Source organism: Sorex araneus, chromosome 4 (genome assembly GCF_027595985.1).
Source record: "Sorex araneus isolate mSorAra2 chromosome 4, mSorAra2.pri, whole genome shotgun sequence".
NCBI lineage: Eukaryota > Metazoa > Chordata > Mammalia > Eulipotyphla > Soricidae > Sorex > Sorex araneus.
Window position 1 is genome coordinate 91,151,773 of NC_073305.1, and position 19,835 is coordinate 91,171,607.

The following is a 19,835-nucleotide window of genomic DNA, read 5'->3' on the forward strand; positions in this document are numbered from 1 at the left end:
TGTTATCAAATAAGTCAACTCTCTTTAATCTTTCATATTTTCTATCTACAAGAAGCACCAATTGATTAGCATGTTAAATTTTTTTTGTCATAAAATAGTAAAGATGCCATTGGCAAAACAAAGAACAATGCTTCAATGCTTTTTTTTTCTTTTATTACTCTTTATTGTTGATGTTCTAGAAATTTAGCTTTTTGGAAAACATACATTTAAAAAAAAATCACTGAATCACGTGAAAATTTCCTAGAAGATAATCTTTCATTGCCTATTCAGAGCTGATTCAGGTTGAAATTAGAAAATGAATCCTTAATATCTCTGTGGTTTGGAAAGTGAGTAGTTGGTTGCCACTTTGGGAGAGCCGAGAGAAAGGAGGTTGGTAGTTGGACAAGGCAGCATCTACTCATACCCAATGCCCACCTCTCTGGGTTCCTACCCGTGAGATATTTTTAGTTTTGCAAATCAGCTAGTTTTGATCTTTGGTACACACAGTCTAGAGTTCCCCAAACTTATTTAATCTTTTTTATTATTATTATTATTGAATTACCATGTGGAAAATAACAATGCTTTCAGGCTTAAGTCTCAGTTATACAATGCTGAAACAACCATCCCTTCACCAGTGCCCATATTCCACCACCAAAAAAAAACCCCAAAAAACCCAGGATACCTCCCCCCCGCCCTCCCAGCCTGTGTAACTGATAAATTTCACTTTACTTTCTCTTTACTTTGGTTACATTCAATATTTCAACAAAAAATCACTATTATTGTTAGGAGTTCCCCACTAGAGTCAGACCTGCTGTGAAGAGAAGAGAAATGAGGTCTTGGATTTCTGTATTTTAGCAACTAAGTCCAGGGAAATTTCTTCCAGAAATTGGATCATTCCAAGCTTGTAAATCCGATCTGTGGTCCTCATAATATGGCGGTCACCACGCCATTCCACCCCCACCCCTCCGCCCAAGGAAAAGGCAAGAGAGAAAAACCTTTCCCTTCCTGGCAGGCATGGAGCCTCAGCTTAGTTCTCAGTCTGGAGACATTTTGCAAGGAGCTGCCGGTATCAAAAGTAGTTTAGCTGACCTCTGGAATCATGCTCATGCAGCTGCGGTGAGGCCACACATGTGTGGCCCCTGGGATCACATCTCAGCAGAAAGCGGGGCCGGTGCTGCCCACCTTCCTGAGAGCCAGAACAATGCTTTTTAGCAAATTATAAAAATGAAATTTGGGATTTTAGGTTTGATATGTCATCCTCTAGAAGATCCTTTATTCGCAGTGTGGAAGTAATTACCAAAATCATAATCAATGCAGCACATGAAAAATACTGGACATGGGACCGGAACAATAGCAAACAACAGCATGACAGGTAGGGCTTTTGCCTTGCATGTGGCCAGCCAGGGTTTGAATCCTGGCATCCTGTATGGTCCCCTGAGCACATCAAGGAGTAATTCCTTGAGTGCAGAGCCAGGAGTATAGCCCTGAATGCTACTAGGTGTGACCCCAAATGCCTGAAATAATATTTTTTTAAATAAGAAAAATACTAAACACAGTTATTTCTCATCCTGAAAAGCCTTTCAGGAAAATATTTGAATGAGTAAGTTAAGGTTGAACTCGCTTCTATTATTAATCTTTAAGTCATGTATAGGAAGCAAATATATAAAATAAATGTAACATAAAATATACAATCAATGTTTAAAACTAAAAATTAACAGAACTCCTTAAGGCTAGTTAAGCTGTTTGGGACATTTTTGCCACTTCTTTCCTCACCATGGAGTAGAAGACACTCCAAATAGATCATGGCAATTTTTCCCCCCCTCTCACCTGAGCTTAGAGGAAACTTTAATGCACATTACAATATATTTTCTAGCAGCCGGGAATCACATCTAAAATGTGCAGAGAGAAAACCTATTTTCATCCTACAATTGTTATAAAGGACATTATTCATCACAGTGATTATAAAGTACAGGTTTTTCCATAATCCTAAACACTATGTTCAATAGAAAAAACATCATATGCTCTAAAACCACTTAAACTAGAAAACATATTGCATGAAGATGTTTTATTCAGCATCTATGTTGAAAAATTGCACATAATTTGAATAAGAAGGTACTTTTATATTATCCTGAGGATCATTTGCTATTTTAATAACACCTAAGTACTACGATATTTCTGTGGAGAGTTGATCCACAGTGATATTTTTCCCTACATAATTTCAAACATATTTACTAACCTTACATACTCTGGTTATTTAAAACATTAGTGAGATTTCAAAAACCAAAATGTATAATGCATTCCGGCAAATTAGTTATTCCTAAGAAGACTCTAAGAAGATTGTAGAGCACGAAACTCAAAAGAGAATGTTTAATGGAATACAAATATTCAGTCCAGAAATTCTATAAAAATCTCCCTTCATTCTGTAAAGGCTCCTGGCTATCACACACAGAAACACCACACGTGACTCTCCTTGAAATGCATTATAGATTAGGCTCATAATCTTTCTCTCCACAAAAATGGCACAAGAATTGATTTCAATTATCATTTAATACTTATTTCCCTCTCCTGTCAAAAAATGGACCATACACATGAAATTGAAGGTTGGTAGGCTGAACTCATTTATGGAACTTTTAAGGACTATTGATTTACTAGTGAATTTTCTAGTTCTCTCATTGTTACTGGAAGGATGCCTCAGAGTCTGAATAAGATGATAGGATGCACTAAAACATCGATAGGCTTACTTAAGTCTGGAAGAAAGAAACACTTCTCAAAATTTGTCAAAATTAATTTTATGAATTAGTTTAACATGACTGATTATACATGGTCAAAATTTCTCATTTGATATTGAACTTGGATCTATTCCTGCCTTGGCATGACCTTCATATGCCTTCTTAATGTCAGGCTACCACTGACTAGAAAATACATGAAATACTATTAAATAAATTATATATTTTTTATCTTTGAAAACAGGAAACAATTTCATATTTCTTTTGCGTTTCACTTTTGCTCTTTAGTCACGTAGATAAAAATAGAGCACTTAATGAAATAATTATGTTGTCAGTATATTTCATAGGATGTGATATAGTGGTGGTATTCCCAGAAATCATATTCCTTATTTGTATATTTAGTTCGCAACCCAGCCTTTGTTAAAAGGCAAACCTTTGTAGAAGGAAGTCATACTTACCAACAGCACCAACCAAGTTGTAAAAAACATAGTAGGTCAACATCTGAGGACTAGAAATAACTGTTACAATGTCAGCTTTTTCCCTTAAACTGCACTTTGCCCCATCAAACAGCCTTACAAAAACACCTTCCAATAACTGTGGCTACCATTTTTCTTCACTGGATAGTTTGTAGTTATGAAGATTTTGCAACTTTGCCTTCATGTGTACCACTAAATTACAGAAATAGGAATACAAAGAAAATAGACATGAATGTGAATTTTTAATTTATAAAATAATGATCAACTGGAAATATTTAAAATCTGACCTCAGTACAAACACCACAGAATCTGAAATATAGTAGAGGACTTCTACTACTAACTAATATATCTCTGCATCATTATTTCTTACTCCTGGGGGCATGGTTTTGATCATCTTTTAATGTAACAGTAATTTTATAACATGTCCTATAGTAAAGGGGTGAAATTAATGTGATTTTTTTGAGTATCCATGTTTAGATAAATAGTATTGCTATTATCAATAGTTTGGAAGTTTCTTTCAGTTTTACAATTCTACTGGTTATATTGCAGATTGTTAGTAATACTGTCATATACAGAGATATTGCTATCAAGTTCCTTTCATAACTGAGGTGAAAGTATCATTCATGCAACAGAGGTAACCCAATACAATGCACAATATTTTCGCTCATCACTAGCAACAAGGGAGCAGCAGGCAGATCTCAATCCATGAATACTTTTATCATGATATCCAGTGAGATGGTAAATATTTCTAAAACCACCACTACAACAAGTGGTGTTAGCAATACCAAAATTACTCAAAAGAAAAATTCAGGAGACCCAATCAAAGGAATCTCCAATACAGACTCCACTTAAACCAGTCTCACAAATAGTTGTTCCCACTGTAACACCATCTGACAAGGAGGAATGTAAGAGGTGCAAAACGGATAGAAACTGACTGCAGGTAAAATACATTGGTGACATGAAACATGGTCCTGTCAAAACCGGCCTCCCAGAGCCTTGGAAAGAGGCTTCTTTAGCTTCAAGACCAATCTTTCACAGCCCAACCCGCCCCCACCACAGCGTTCCCTCCTATCCCACAACTCATCCCCCTCACACAGACAAACCTCTGATTGAACCTTAACTTTTTTTTTTCCATATTCCTCCCACATCCACTTATCATCAAACCCACTGTCAGTGTTGTCTTTGGCCTTGATACTTTCTGAATACATTTCTATGTTCCCAGCCAAGGTCATAACTGCAAAAGCTTCACTGCTGTGGTGTCCCTAAGTTTCTCTCTTTTTCACATTATTTTCTAATCACTCATAAGCGACTGACAGTTACAAAATAACGCCAAACCTTAGTTTATTTCTGCTGAAAATCTTTCTTGTAATTGTTTTAGTATAAGTAAATTATTACTTTTGACATTTGAGGTCATGTGTAACTCTACTTCTAACTTGAACTGTTTTCTCAAATTTTTTACTGTAGCACTGTCATCCCGTTGCTCATTGATTTGCTCAAGTGGGCACCAGTAACATCTCCATTGTGAGACTTGTTGCTGTTTTTTGCATATCCAATATACCACGGGGAGCTTGCCAGGCTCTGCTGTGTGAGCGATATACTCTTGGTAGCTTGTCAGGCTCTCTGAGAGGGGTGGAGGAATCGCCCCCAAACCAAGTGGATGTTCTAATTTTAAATTCTCAAATTTAAAATATATAAAATTTCCTTAGACAGATATCCATCCTTGCCTTCCCCACTGTCATCTAATATTGCATGGGCCTTCCTGTTTTTATCTTGTCACTTGTCAAAGTTAGACACATAGATCTTGGTCTGCTGTTAAAGATTTTCTAAAACACCCATAGTGACAATTCTCTGCTGAGGCATGGATAGTCTCTATTTGATACTTAATACATGTTATATCATACTTCCATTCATGTAACATTCATATAAAGTGTGCAGATCCAGGTGAGTGTACATTATGTACAATGCCTTTCCAACAATATCAATAGGTAGTTTAACTTCAGTTTAATCACAGTTACCAAGCACTTTTACTAGAACAGTAAAGATAAAATAAATTTGACACACTCTGCTTTTAGGATGTTTAAATTTTGCAAGTGAGTCGAGTAAAAATTACTTCTAATAGTGGATAGAGGAAGATAAGAGTCCTAAAGCACAGTTAAGTATTATCTTTTAATTGTTGCTCTGTTTTTCCTAGTAGAACACATATTTCTGAGAGGAGACACTGTCTCTTTTTAAAAACAGATTTGTATTTCCAGTACTGAGATTCTAGAAACATTGAATACTCTGCAGTTGGAATTGTTCCTATAGAGGCAAAGAACTACCCTAAATATTTTCTAAGAGTTCCAGCATTAACTAGTTTTCTAGATAGGAAGTATGAAATTATTTGTAGCTACACAAGTTTGCTTGAGTCATATACTATATAAGGTGTTTAATACTGCCACACTATTAAATATATATAATTATATATTATATATAAACTATATAAAATATATAATATATAAGGCATTTAATAGTGCCACACTATTAAATATATAAAATAGTGCCACACTATTTTAATACATATATAATGGTACAAATCTCTATTCCAAACTTCAGTTTCTGTATCTTTAAAATAACTGATCAATAACTTTGGGGTTGTGACATGTGATTAAATAAATACATATGCCGTGAGGGTGGGGTACTGGATATTTGGATACATAAGTTTCAGTTTGTTCTCTTGTGACATATTATTCATAGATAAGGTTGATTAGATTAATATTTTGTTGTGTGGGCGTTTTTCTTGAAATCTACTTTCCAATCCTCCTACTACTTCAATAATGATGATGGCGCTGTAAAATGTAAATGTACCGTTCTTAGCAGAAGGTCAGTAAAAAGAAGCTTTAAAATATTTAAAGTCTGGATTAGAATGAGTAACAAAATAAAATCACATTAGTTTAAGCTCAGCTAACACTAACGATGGTTTTAAACAGCAATCTCATTTACAGTTAGCAATTTCTTGTCAAACAGACTACGAGGAATGGATTTGATTACCTATATTCATTCTATGTGGTCAGAAACTTAATGCTAAGACTCGGCAGGGGAGAAAGAGAAGTCTGAAGAATGAACTGGCTCAGAGTGTCATTTATAATAAAGGAAACCTTTTCTATGAAATTTTATCTGAAAGTTAAGAAGTCCTTTGAGATTTTCACCAGCAACTCAATATGGTGCTATTATTTCATTATTGAGACACTTAAACTTCTGGTTTTTTTTCACTCCTTACAGAGGAATCAAGAGCTTAAAATTATAGCAAAAAGAAGCATCTCTTGAGTGTTAATACGGTTTTATAAGAGGACTCTGAACATTGCTATAAGCAGTCCGTCAGTCACCTGCTGAAATTTATATGTAATCATTGATTGCAGTTAGGAAAAGCAATTATAATAATATATGTAACTTTTAGGTTTTTTTTACAAAAAGCATAGAATGTTTTAAAATTGATGCACTCTTTCCGTGTTTTCATGAAAATACTGCTCATGATTTACTTTGAGATAAAACTGAAAAACTAGTGTATTTTTCTCCCTGGAAACTGGACAACCTTCCACTACATATTATCTTTGGAAAGGGTTGTCCACGAATACACTACAGCAGAATAAACTTTACACCCTATACACGCTCTCTGCTGGTGTCTGAGGGTGGTAGGTACTAGAGCTGATTTCTAGATTTTTTTATTCATCCTCTTCCATAATTAAATGCTGTCTAGTGTTAGATGTATGGCAACCACAGGTGAGAGTAATTATCCCACATAAGAAACATTCAGCCAATCAGCAGCCATATGTAGATATATCAAGAACTGGACAAGCAAAACATTGACATATTTAACCAAGTGTTGTGCCATATTAGTAAGAGAGAGCAAAACAAATCTGCATGTGCATTAAAATGAAATCAAAAGACATATTTAAAAAAGATATTTGGAGCTATTCCTGATAGAATTCTAGTTCCATAGTCCAGGCTTTTCCTTAAGACCTGAGGCATTCCTATTACTGGATTTTATGAACCTTATTCATTTACACTCCAGGTTTGCTTACACATTATGAAAGATTAAATTGCCTTTGTTATTTATAGTCAAAAGTGTCTAATTCAATTACAAAATGTAGGAGAAAGTTCCTTTCTTTTATGGACTGACAGTTTTCCTATTCTGGGAAGAAATAAAAAGACTATTATATATGATAAAATTTGATGTCATACTTACTTTTCATTTGAATGTCTACAATGTTCTATATACTTTTAACATGCTTTTTCTCTAAGAACTTATGAATATTTATTCCTAATCTCCAGTGCAGCTCCAGAAGGTATAATGATGAGCCACATTACATATAGCAGAGGAATCTGAGTCTCAAAGTGTTTATAAAGTGACAAAGATGAAATTCAAACCTCGGGATGTTATTTTAAAGAAAGCAATGTCTGTGAACCCAGAAAGGCAGCACTATCCTGAAGACCAAGCATCTTCAATAGGATTTCAAAGTAAATTTCCAGCGATAGCACTCCTCATTTTCATAAGTGATATTTCCTCCTAACAAAGCTATCTAGCCCATGATTTAATTTTCATTTCACAGTTAATATATAGAAATGATCGCTTACTTCCTTCTATTCTTACACTTTCCATTTCCGTTCCACCACTACGTCCCAACGTCTTGTCCACAGTCCATTGCCAGCTCACCAACCCTCAGACCCTGGAATAATCATTCTGATAGTGGGGGAGATCACTGTGCGTTTCTCACCCATGTTCCTCTTTCCAATCTTGTGCCCAGCACTAACAAAATACTTTGAGATATGGACTTGGTAAAACTTTTAAAATATAAATTTGAACACATCACTCCCCTGCTCAAAGCTTTCAAGTAACAGGGTAGAGTGAGTTGGTCTTTCCATTCCTTGACCGTATCAATGATTAGGGCAAAACTGACACCATGACAGGTGGCAGAACTGAGAAGAATCAAGTAGGCCTCAGGTTCAGTTCCTGGAACTCAAACAGATTCAGTTTCCCAGCAATAAAACAAGGGTTGCTAGCCAACCTGAACCCACTTGGGAAAGTTCCTGGGCTCAGCAAGTGGGCTCAATTAATCAATTCTCACAATGCCCCAGAAGTTGCTTTTTGTTAACCGTAAAAGAATGAGAAGTCTATGTAATCATACAATTGGTACTGATACTGGAAATTATTGTTTAATTGTTGCCTAACCACTGTTACTCTAGACACTTGCCGAAACACCTTTGTTTGGTAATTAAGATTCTTTTTTGAAACAATAAGGCATGTACTGCTTATGTAATCAAACTCTATATAAAGCGCTTGCTGCCTGAAGTCGGTGTTGCTATCAAGAGACCACTCTGTGGGTGATAGTTGACCCAAGTATATTGAACTGAAACTCCTACTGTTTTTCCGTTATCATGTTCTTATCTCTATTTGGAATACCTTCAGTTATTTATTTATACATTCATATCATTATGTCTCTCACAGAAAATATAAGTTGATGAAAGCAAGTTAGTTATTGTGCTTTATTCAAAACCATCTCCAGGGTTTTCAGAATAGCATATTAAGTAAGGAGCCCACTCGAAGATTGAACTAGAGTAAAAAGGAATTAGATACTTCAAATCCAAATAAAAAACACAGGTGACCTAGTTTTAATTATTTTTCTTTTTTACTTATTCAAAGACTCACTTCTACCTCAGATTTCTCCATTCAGAATATACTTATTAGTACTAGTATCAGGAGTGGTAGCCACTTGCTTTGCATGGTGAGGGCCCGGGTTTCAAACCCAGCACCAAATTCCAGCCCCCACCTTCAGTCATCATTTAACCCTGAGCAGAGGAGAGTGTAGCACCCACAACATTGGGCAAAAGCAACAACCAAACAGAATATAACCTTTCACCCATGTTCCTATAAACTCATACAGTTTGAAGCATCTCCTTATTTGCCTTGTATTCCGATGATTTGCTCAGTATAATTGGAATGGAAGTCAAAGGCTTCTTTTATGTCAACCTTGTTCTCTTTCACATCAGCTTTCCACATTGCAGAAAAACATCCTCTGATTGATAAGTGGCTCAACCTTACCTGGAAAGCTTTGCTTCCAAGTTTTGGTAAAGATTGGTTTAAGCCTCTAGAAGGAAGATGGAAACACCGAGGTGGTGATGGGCATTAGAAATATAGTAGGATAAGAAGTTTCCCCAGGCAAATAAATGGTTCCATCATCTGTATAGTAGATTTTTTTAATAGGTTTCTCCTAGTGTTACGTGAGGGAAGAGAAATGCTTCAGTGACTTCTGACCCTGTAGCACGAGGCATAAGCTCCAGCCCTTTCACTTCTCTGACTTTGTGTGGAGGGTTTGTAATTCACTGATTTCATATTTATTTTGTACAAAGAGACCAATCAAATTACTCTCTCAAAATCCTGACCTGTGAGCTAAATTAAAAGTGGGCTATTTGCTGCATCATTTTTTTAAATTCGGTAACTTAGATTTTAAATATTATCGCATGTTTTAAAATATGTCAAATAACTGAGTGTCATATTTTCCAACAAAAAGGAATTTACAGACATTATTTTTATTGTGTCAGTATTTTATAGTTTAGGGGCAAGAACATTTTAAGAAATAACATACTGTTTAATTTGAACATATCCATCTTTGTTTTGCTTTTTGACACACCCAGTGCTCAAGGTTTACTTCTGGTCCTGTGCAGAAAGATCACATCTGGTGATCCTGCGAGATTATATGCACTGCCAGGGATTGAACCTGGGTTGACTGTGTGCAAGACTAGCATCCAATCCAATATACTATCTCTCTAGCCCCTCAATATATTCTTAGAGAGTCTATCAATACTTTCCACATTACGTTGGGATTTTTACTTGGTTACTAAAGAAAAATCAAAAAGTGTTTTGTGCCCATAATGAGATATGAAGTGTCATTGTAAAACTTGTATTTAATTCATAATAGAATACAGATGGTATTTAAGATGAAGGCAGACTGTGAAAGGTTGAGTAAAAGAAAAATCTAACTCAAAGGATGAACACAGTAAAGAGGTTAAAGATAAATTAAGAGTATTTCATGGAACAATGGCCTGATTTAAATAAATTTAATTTAACATTTATGATGGACTTGTTATAGTTACACAAGTGAATAAAAAACAATTATTATTTTAATTTCACATGCTAGGAAAAGAAACAGACACGGGAACTAGTGTACAATATGACCAGTGTTGGAAGACTATTAAAAGAAGATTTTGGCTTGGATGAAATCAAAGTATGTAAAAATAAATATAGAGTATGAGGGGGTAGAGAAACAGTGCAGTGGGCAGGGTACTTGCATAGAATGCAGCCAACTGGGTTCAATCCCCAGTATGCCTGGGAATATGGGCCCCCAAGTACTCCCCAATATTGGTCCTTGAGCAGAGTTTGGAATAAGCTCTGAGCACTGCTGGCTGTGGCCCCAAAACTGAAAACTAAAGATATACAGTGGATGGAAAGGTAGAGATGCTTCGAGTAAATGCATTTCATATACATTCTATATTTTTTGAGTTTTTCATATTTACCAATCCAGTAGGAGATGTGAATTAAAGAGAACTTAAAGATATCTTAATGGAGTTACAGACACATGGTCTTAAATTAAAATTAAAGATTGGAATATTTGTTAAATATTTTAAGTAAGCTTTATGACAGTATTTGTCTTCTGGAGATATTGGAAAATCTTCTGAGAAGATGAACATTTACATGTTAATAATTATTGCCTCATGAGATTAATAAAGAATCAGAATAGTTTGATTCTTGAAAGACAAGAGAATTACCTGATGCTTACAATAGTGTTGGCTCCTGTAGAATGGAAGCCATGCTCAAAATGCTCTCCTTTAAACTGTGCTTCTTAAATTATGTTTCAAATACTTGCTTTCCAAAAACACATTGTAGCTGCATTCAAAATCCTACAACATATTTGAGGCTTAGCTTATTATTTAATCCATGTGTCTATCCTAACAACTGATTTTTTTTAGGGTACTTACATATTCTTCATACGCTTCATGGGCTGGAGGAGGAGGTGCCCTGTATCCTGGCACCGCTGGTGCTCCTCGGGAACGTGGAGTAGGGACACCTCTTGCTACAGGGGGCACAGGAAGAGCTCCGCGGGTCACAGTGGTCCCTCGAGGAGTGAGGACACCTCGTCCAGGAGGTGGGGGAGGAGGAATGGCACCCCCACGGCCCCTAGGAAAGGCATGATGTACAGACGAAAAACACATAAGAGAAAGAGAATGAAACAACGTTCTCATCTCACAACCTTCATGATGCATAAAAACACAAATTATATCTGCAAAATTTTCATGTCTAAGTATGTGTCTCCTGTTTAGATTATTTAAGATGTGAAACATTTCCACCTCCGTTTTAGAACAAAATGTTCAAGTACTGCTTATTATTTATAAAAACTATTAAACAACAGATATTTGGGGTCTGGAGTAATAGTGCAGTGAGTAGGGCATTTTCCTTGCACATAGCAGACCCAGGTTGGATCCTCGACATCTTATGTGGTCCCTCGAGCACTGCCAGGAGTAATTCCTGAGTGCAGAGCCAGGAGTAACCCCTGAGTGTGACCAGGTGTGACCCGAAAAAAAAAAAAAGCAAAAAGGCCACATATATTTCATTTACAAACAAATAAAAAAAGCAAAATAAATAGAATATAAAATACAAAGTCCCTCAATTTATTACAAATTTGCTAAAAAGATCCAAATTCGTTTTTTTCTGATATATCACACCCTGGATCATCTGTTACACAGTCAGTGTATTTTCCATGCTGGAGTTCATTGATAGTGATGTGCAATGTTGTCCTTCATAACTAAATAAATAAATAAATAAATCTTCACTTATGGAGAATGTGAACCTCTAACCATGCTGATACAATCTCATTTATTATAGCTATTTGATTGTGAAGTCAAGTGAAATTACAACTCATTGTCACTGATTTCTCATCATAAATACAGCTGCTGAATTTGTATAGCTGCTGTTATAACTTTTCTTCTGATTCTATGGTGCTAGGGGAAACCATTTGTATTCTGCAATAAACAGAATACACTGAATAGTCCATACTGCAATGCTTGACACAAAAGTAACTTGTACTAAAAGCCTAAGATCAAATGCTTGCTGCCAACTTTTATGGCATTCAGAGGTCTTTAGAAGGTTGAGTGTTTGTCTGAAGTCGCTGGGCAAAAGCATAGTTATTTTACTTTTTTTTTATTATGTCTGAAAGGTTGGTCTCCAGAAAGCACTGCTTTCAGCAGGAACACTAAAGCTTTGGGGAAAATGATGATCATTGGGATGTCAACAATCAAATCACACTGTTTGGCAGTACCCACATATGGGGATGTAGGTGATGCTTTTCACTATGAATAGCAGTCAGCTGGCTCTTACTTGCCTGCAGAAAATGAGCTTTTTGAGTGAACAGTACGGATGCTGGTAAAGCTTTTTAAAGTTTTAAATAGATGATAGAGTTGATGAAAAGAGAAATTATCAAAGAATGTATCATATGTCTTGTATATAGACACCGTCCTTGCTTAGAAAAAGGGAAAAATACAAAAATACAGAAAAAAAAGATGCAGTGGCTACTGGAAGTAGCCACTGAATAACTGAGAACACAATACTGATCTCATCATGATATGAAAACAAATCTATAAGAATACTGATGAAATAATCTTACCTTCACTGGGCTTCCACATGCCTGTTTCCTCATTACTAGTTGATCCTATACAAGTTTTTCTAGAATATTTTTAATTTAAACTTATCTGGTGTTCTGTTTTATTATTTTGACACTCTCAACAATATCTGTTTATGAGTAGCAAATTACATGGTCACCCTACTTTAAACTATAGCTTTTAGTTATGGCTATACCAGTAAATAATTGTAGGCCAGTACTGTCACGCTAAGAGCCTAAGATGCATATTCATTATTCCTAATGAATACAATCCAAGTTCAGAATATTAAACTTTTTTTTTTTTTGCTTTTTGGGTCACACCCTGTGATGCTCAGGGGTTACTCCTGGCTCTGCACTCAGGAATTACTCCGGGCAGTGCTCAGGGGACCATATGGAATGCTGGGAATCGAACCCGGGTTGGCCACATGCAAGGCAAATGTCCTACCCACTGTGCTATTGCTCCATTCCCAATATTTAACATTTCTTATTGCTTAAAATTATATGATGCTTGCTTCAACTGTAATTTTTCATTTCGTCCTTCATCAGCTGACTCAGAGAGAGGCCAGCAAATCTGTCTCCTAAATCTGACCTATTACTTCCTTTGCACTATTTATAATAAATTTGTAATAAATACAGGGACTTTGCCTTTATATTCTGCTTGTTTTGCCTTGTTTATATTTGTTTATAAATGAAATATCTGTGTGGTTTTTCCTTTACAATATTAATAAAGAATATTGAGTCAGTTGCTCAGTCCCCCAAGATCTAATCTTACCTATTTTAGGATATTGCTAATAGCTAAACACACTTCCATATTCTTTACTTAGTTTTTCTGACTTTTATAAAGTTTTTATTACCAAGATTTTCATTTCCTGTTCATCCCAAACTAAATGCAATCTAGTTGTTGCTTTTCCCACTTGACTAAAAATTACCTTAACTGTAAATCCTACTGATCTACATGGACACTGGATTCGCTTATAGTCATCATTCTATCATACTTCATTCTTTTCTACTGATCATCTTAATTACTCTGTGTAATATGCACTCTTTAGACTTTCATGTCTGTTTCTCTCCACATTTCCTCCTTGATCATTTTTAATTCTAAAATTTATTTCACTGACTTCTCTTTTCCCATGGAATAAAACCTCTTTTGCTCTAGGCCCTTAACTCTAATTTTCCTTCTCATAAGGTACTCAGCAGTCTTTTATAATGGTCATCACACATTTGCTTCAGAACACCTGCCACATCCTTACCTGTCTTATGTCATCTTCCTTAATTTGACTCCATATTAAAATTACCAAAACTTCCTTTAAAAAATGTTTCCTATGTCATCCCTTGGACTGGAGCAATAGCACAGTGGGTAGGGCATTTGCCTTTCACTCGGCCGACCGGAGTTCGATTCCTCCATCCCTCTCAAAGAGCCTGGCAAGCTACTGAGAGTATCCTGCCCACACGGCAGAGCCTGGCAAGCTACCAGTGGCGTATTCGATACGCCAAAAACAGTAACAACAAGTCTCACAATGGAGACATTATTGGTGCCCGCTGGAACAAATTGATGAACAGTGAGATGACAGTGCTACAGTGCTATGTCCATATATCCAGTGCCATCCTCTAGAGCCATAAATCACAACTTCTAGAGGTAAGATACTCTCAATGATAACAATGTACACACCAGTTTCAAAATCACTACTTTGTATGCATACCCTAATTTAAAAATCTTGACAAGCTTGTCACATAGTCATTTCTAAGCTATTTTCAAGGCACAGAAAATTCTAGTCCCCTGTCAAAGGTTATGCTAGCAATCTATAAAGCTAAGACTAATTATAAATATAATTATGTATTTCATTTAGCTTGGCCTTTCACTTAATTTTAGTTGATGATATCATTAATCTCTAACTAGGATAGACATCAGAAAGCTACCCTAACATCGAATTGGATATAATTCTCACAAACTCTAATCCATAATCTAGTCACATATCTCTGTACTCCAAATGGTAATCATTTCTATTTTGGAAAATGCACACTGACTGCCCTGCCTTGACCCATCAGTTTTCTCTGTATCTATCTCTATCTCTAGCTCCCTTTCATTTACTCTAATTTCTAATTACATATAAAAATAACTTAATAAGCATTCTTATTTACATAAGATAAACCACTTTTTTCCATGCATACTTCCCTTGTAGTATCAAAACCACATACTTACGTACTTTATGAAATCAGCACTTTTTAAAGTACCAAAGTGAAATTTTATGATTTAAGTCATATGATTTAATCAATTTAAAATTGCTTTCAATCATGCATTTCTTATTCTTATAAGGTTAGGTATATATGAGTTTTATAAAATGCTGATTTCATATAAATGGATGTCTATAAAATGTTGTGTCATTAATTTTTAGCAATAAATATAGTTTTAAATAGCATTAGAAAGAGCTCTACTTTTTCATATTAGAATATCAAAATAAGCTGGCAAACATATTTAGAACTTTTTCCTTTACTCAAATGTAATTTGCCAGAATTGTCACAATTTATCTTTAATAGCCTGTTATTTCCTTGATATTTTATTTAAGAAACACTTTACATTTCTTTTTTTTCTGGTAAGCGCAAAACTTTTTTGATGGTTATTTCAACATTAAAAACACATGTTTTGACAGCAGTGCTTGAAACTATTTGGAACATAATCTAGGAAATAAATTGAGTCAGCAAACCTTCTTAGAATCTCTGAAAATGATTTATATATTATACAAAACTATATTATGATCTGTGTCCTTTAGAGATTTGAAGGCCATCTATAACAGGGTGAAGAGAATGAATTACACAATCTGGTTGTGAAGGCTATGAGTATTTTTTACTTTACCTCTTAGCCAACCAATTTTTCATTGAAAACTTGGGAAATTCAGACAGATTTTGATGTAGAAAGATTCCAGCTTCTTTTCAATGTAAACAGCATCCAGTTAAATCCTCTCTGATGATCAATGGCATTGCAAACTCAAAATCTAACTTAGTTTTAATTACCATTAGTATCAGTCATGCAAGAAATCTGCTTATGGATTTCTAGACTAGCATTTAGTAGATTGTTTGTATTTCTGTCTATTTATGTATCTATATATCCTCTAGCTATATTGCTAGACTACCTCCAAGATCATTTTAGATTAGACAGACAAATGACTACATTGCTGTGTAACCTCACCCCAGAACAGAATCAAACTAGTGAAACTCAGTTGTTCAATTCATGAATCCTGGAGTTGTAGGATAACATAGCCTCAGGTAGTTTAGGTTTATTGGGTTACTCCCGTCACAGTGCTCCCATTCCTCTGTGTTTATTTGTAGCTTCTTTCTTAATGTTCTGTTGACTTGTACATGTTGTTTTTCTCTTCTTGAGTCCTTTGCATGTCGTTTTGTATGGACACAGGAAGACTTAGCAAATGCCATGCTTTTGTAACCTGGGAGTCATTTGACTCTAATGGTATTTTCCTCCTGGACATCTATTCTCTAGACCTAAGCCTCAGCTGCCCTTACTTCCTAGCACCCCCAAAAGCAGGGTCCTGATGAGGGATGAGATGGACCCAGGGCAAGTGATGAGTTGTATGCTACCCTGGCATCGAGATGGGCCTGGCCAAAGTGCCTAATGCTTAACTATATTATTGGTCCTGGACAAATGCTGTCATGATCCAAACAGTGATACCTAGATTTGGACCCTGATAGGGTTAGGAATGATTAATTTGGCCTGAGCGCTGAGTCTGAGTCTGTGGCAAGATGTTGCCAGGAGAGCAGCCTTATAAGCCTCAATGTATCTCTTGCTATGTCCTTACAAAAATAACTAGATAACTAGTATTAAGATGTTAATGAGTGTTTGGACTAAGGGAAAGAGAAAAACACCTTAAGAGTTAGGAAGGGCTTTGCAATGCCTTGAGGTTGTGTTCCCTTTTAACCAGGTGGCCCCTCAGGAAGGGCTTTCTTTTTTTTTAATTTTTTTTTAATTTATTTTTTAATTAGTGAGTCACAGTGAGGGTACAGTTACAGATTCACACATTTTTGTTCTTGTTTTTCCCTCATGCAATGTTTAAGAGCCCATCCCTCCACCAGTGTCCATTCACCACCACCAATGAACCCAGTATCCCTCCCACCCCCCAGTCTCATCCCCCCACCCCACCCCGCCTCTGTGGCAGGGCATTCCAATTTGATATCTCTCTTTCCTTTTGGGTGTTGTGGTTTGAAATAGGGGTATTGAGTGGTCATCCTGTCAGTCTCTAGTTTACTTTCAGCATGCATCTCCCTTCCTGCGCAGTATCTCCAATCACGTATTACTTGGTGTTCCCCTCTCTGTCTGGTATGACTTTCCCCCAGTGTTTGAGGCCAGCTTCCAAGCTATGGAGCCAACCTCCTGGTATAATATACTACCATTCTTAGGTATTAGTCTTGTATTCTGTTGTTCTATATTCCACAGATGAGTGCAATCTTTCTATGTCTGTCCCTCTCTTTCTGGCTCATTTCACTTAGCATGATACTTTCCATGTTAATCCACTTATATGCAAACGTCATGACTTCGTCCTTTCTAAAAGCTGCATAGTATTCCATTGTGTAGACGTACCAAAGTTTCTTTAACCAGTCGTCTGTTCTGGGGCACTCAGGTTTTTTCCAGATTCTGGCTATTGTAAACAGTGCCACGATGAACATATAAGTGCAGATGTCATTTCGACTATACTTTTTTTCTTTCTCCAGGATATATTCCCAGAAGTGGTATTGCTGGATCAAATGGAAGCTCAATTTCTAATTTTTTGAGAAGCATCCATATTGTTTTCCAAAGGGGCTGGACCATTCGGCATTCCCACCAGCAGTGCAGGAGGGTCCCTTTCTCCCCACATCCTCTCCAACAGTGGTTGCTTTTGTTCTTTTGGATGTGTGCCATTCTCTGTGGTGTGAGGTGGTATCTCATGGTTGGTTTGATTTGCATCTCCCTGATAATTAGTGATGCAGAGCATTTTTTCATGTGCCTTTTGGCCATTCGTATCTCTTCCTTGGGAAAGTTTCTGTTCATTTCTTTGCCCCATTTTCTGATGGGGTTGGATGTTTTCTTCTTGTAGAGTTCAACCAGTGCTTTATATACCCTTGATATCAACCCTTTATCAGATGGGTATTGGGTGAATATCCTTTCCCATTCTGTAGATTGTCTTTGTATTCTGATCACTGTGTCTTCTGAGGTGCAGAAGCTTTTTAGTTTAATATAGTCTGATTTGTTTATCTCTGTTTCTACTTGATTGTTTAGAGAAAGGGCTTTCTTATGTTGATTTTGCTACCTGGCTATGTGTAGCCCAGCAGGCAAGGTGGGAGAGACAAGTAGCTGGGAGAGACTAGAGAATCCTCTTGGCAGTAGATTGAGAGAGAGGATGGAGCTAGAAGTGCAAGAGATGGGAAAGATGGAAGACTGAATAAACGGTAACTAATCACCAGCCAGTTTGGTCCTCATTCTTCCTTTGCCTGTCCTTGGACAAAGGCCGTCCCGATCCAGCCCATACACAGTGGTTACAGAGCACCGAAAGCCATTGCACACACCCCTCAGCATGCTTTAGTTTTTCACATGGAGTCAGTCTGCTGTATGACTTTGGGCAAAGTCCTTTCATCTTTCTGTTCAAACTAATAAATTCCACCTATTCTTCACATGGAGAATTTGCTGAGTTAATTTTTGAAGGTATTAAGTGCTATGTAAACGTTCATGGCTCTGGTGGCTAATGTTTATTCTTTTTAAAATTAAATTTCTTTTATTGAATAGGCTGCTATCAATACAACAGGAGGGAAGATAGTAAAGCATTATCATCACTTAAAATAAGAACAGATGTACCTTGAAGGAGTTGTGGGTGCTACTCTCATCCCTCTGCCTCTAATACCTCTGCCACGACCAGAATCTTCTGAGCCATTTAAATAAGATAATTCACGTAGTTGTTCCTGGCGGATTTCATCATTGTAGTCCTAAAATAAAATAAAGATGACCCAATGAATTCAAAGAAGGCATGAGGTACTTAAAGAAGAATAAACAGTAAGAGAGATAATATGTCATTCATTTTCTGAAGTTTTATGTAGAAAAATACAAAATGATGTAAAAAAGGGTATATATTTTCAGTTCCATTTTTTAATATAGGAAAACTGAAGTTGCCTCTTTTAATAAGGAAGTACTAACCAGGGACCCACAGATTTTTCTGGTGCATGACTAGATGTGTTAACCAGAAAGAGAAGAAAGAGATACAGTATAAATCCATGGAATAGATAAAAAATATTACTGTTACTGAAAAATCAACTTTTTACTGAGTACATATTTGTAAATTAGGAATGACTGTATAATATTCAAATAGATTTTGATTATAAACAGAAAGGACAGTATCTGAAGTCCATTACTAAATGCTCAAAACTGCAATAAAGGCAGGTAATATTGAAGTTTCAGACAAATGGAAAAGTACACATACAATCAACCAATCTGACAGACAACCAATCTGACAGACAATGTTTAGAAATAAGAACATTTCTAATATGTTCAAGCATTAAATTGCTAGAAAGACACAGACATAGTAAAAGGCAGTTTCACAGTAATCAAAGGGACTATGTCTATTCTTTATTGGTATACAAATATATCATTGACTTCCATAGAACCAAATAACTAATTTGAGTCACAAGAGAAGAAAGTTACCCTCAAAAAAACATGTCAGTTTTCTGTTTCTTTTTTTAACCCTTTATAACCAGAGTACACAATCTCACCCAACAATGCTAGCTAGCTCTGTATACATGTATCACACTAATATTAAACAAAGAATGTGGACACTCACCCATTCAGGTCATCTCTAAGATGCAGAACTGTATTCAACCATTAGCATTTCAATGCAGTTCCCTACACTACTTTGAATACCAGAAAAAGGACTAGTGACTCCAAAGCATTATTTTCTTTTTACAACTTGTCAGTTTTATATTTATCCTATTCAGCACCA

The 19,835-nt window shown here is 36.1% G+C and overlaps 1 protein-coding gene across 8 annotated transcripts in view; it reads right to left on the reverse strand.

The window, feature by feature from the left end:
* KHDRBS2 (KH RNA binding domain containing, signal transduction associated 2) overlaps positions 1 to 19,835 on the reverse strand; it is a 584,438-nt gene that overhangs the window by 228,130 nt on the left and 336,473 nt on the right. For all 8 annotated transcript variants that reach the window (XM_055136315.1, XM_055136314.1, XM_055136313.1 and 5 more), the window contains 2 exons: positions 18,701 to 18,828; positions 11,192 to 11,390 (listed from right to left, as the gene is read on the reverse strand). In XM_055136315.1, the coding sequence (XP_054992290.1) occupies positions 11,192 to 11,390; positions 18,701 to 18,828 (327 nt within the window). The remainder of the gene's footprint in view (positions 1 to 11,191; positions 11,391 to 18,700; positions 18,829 to 19,835) is intronic.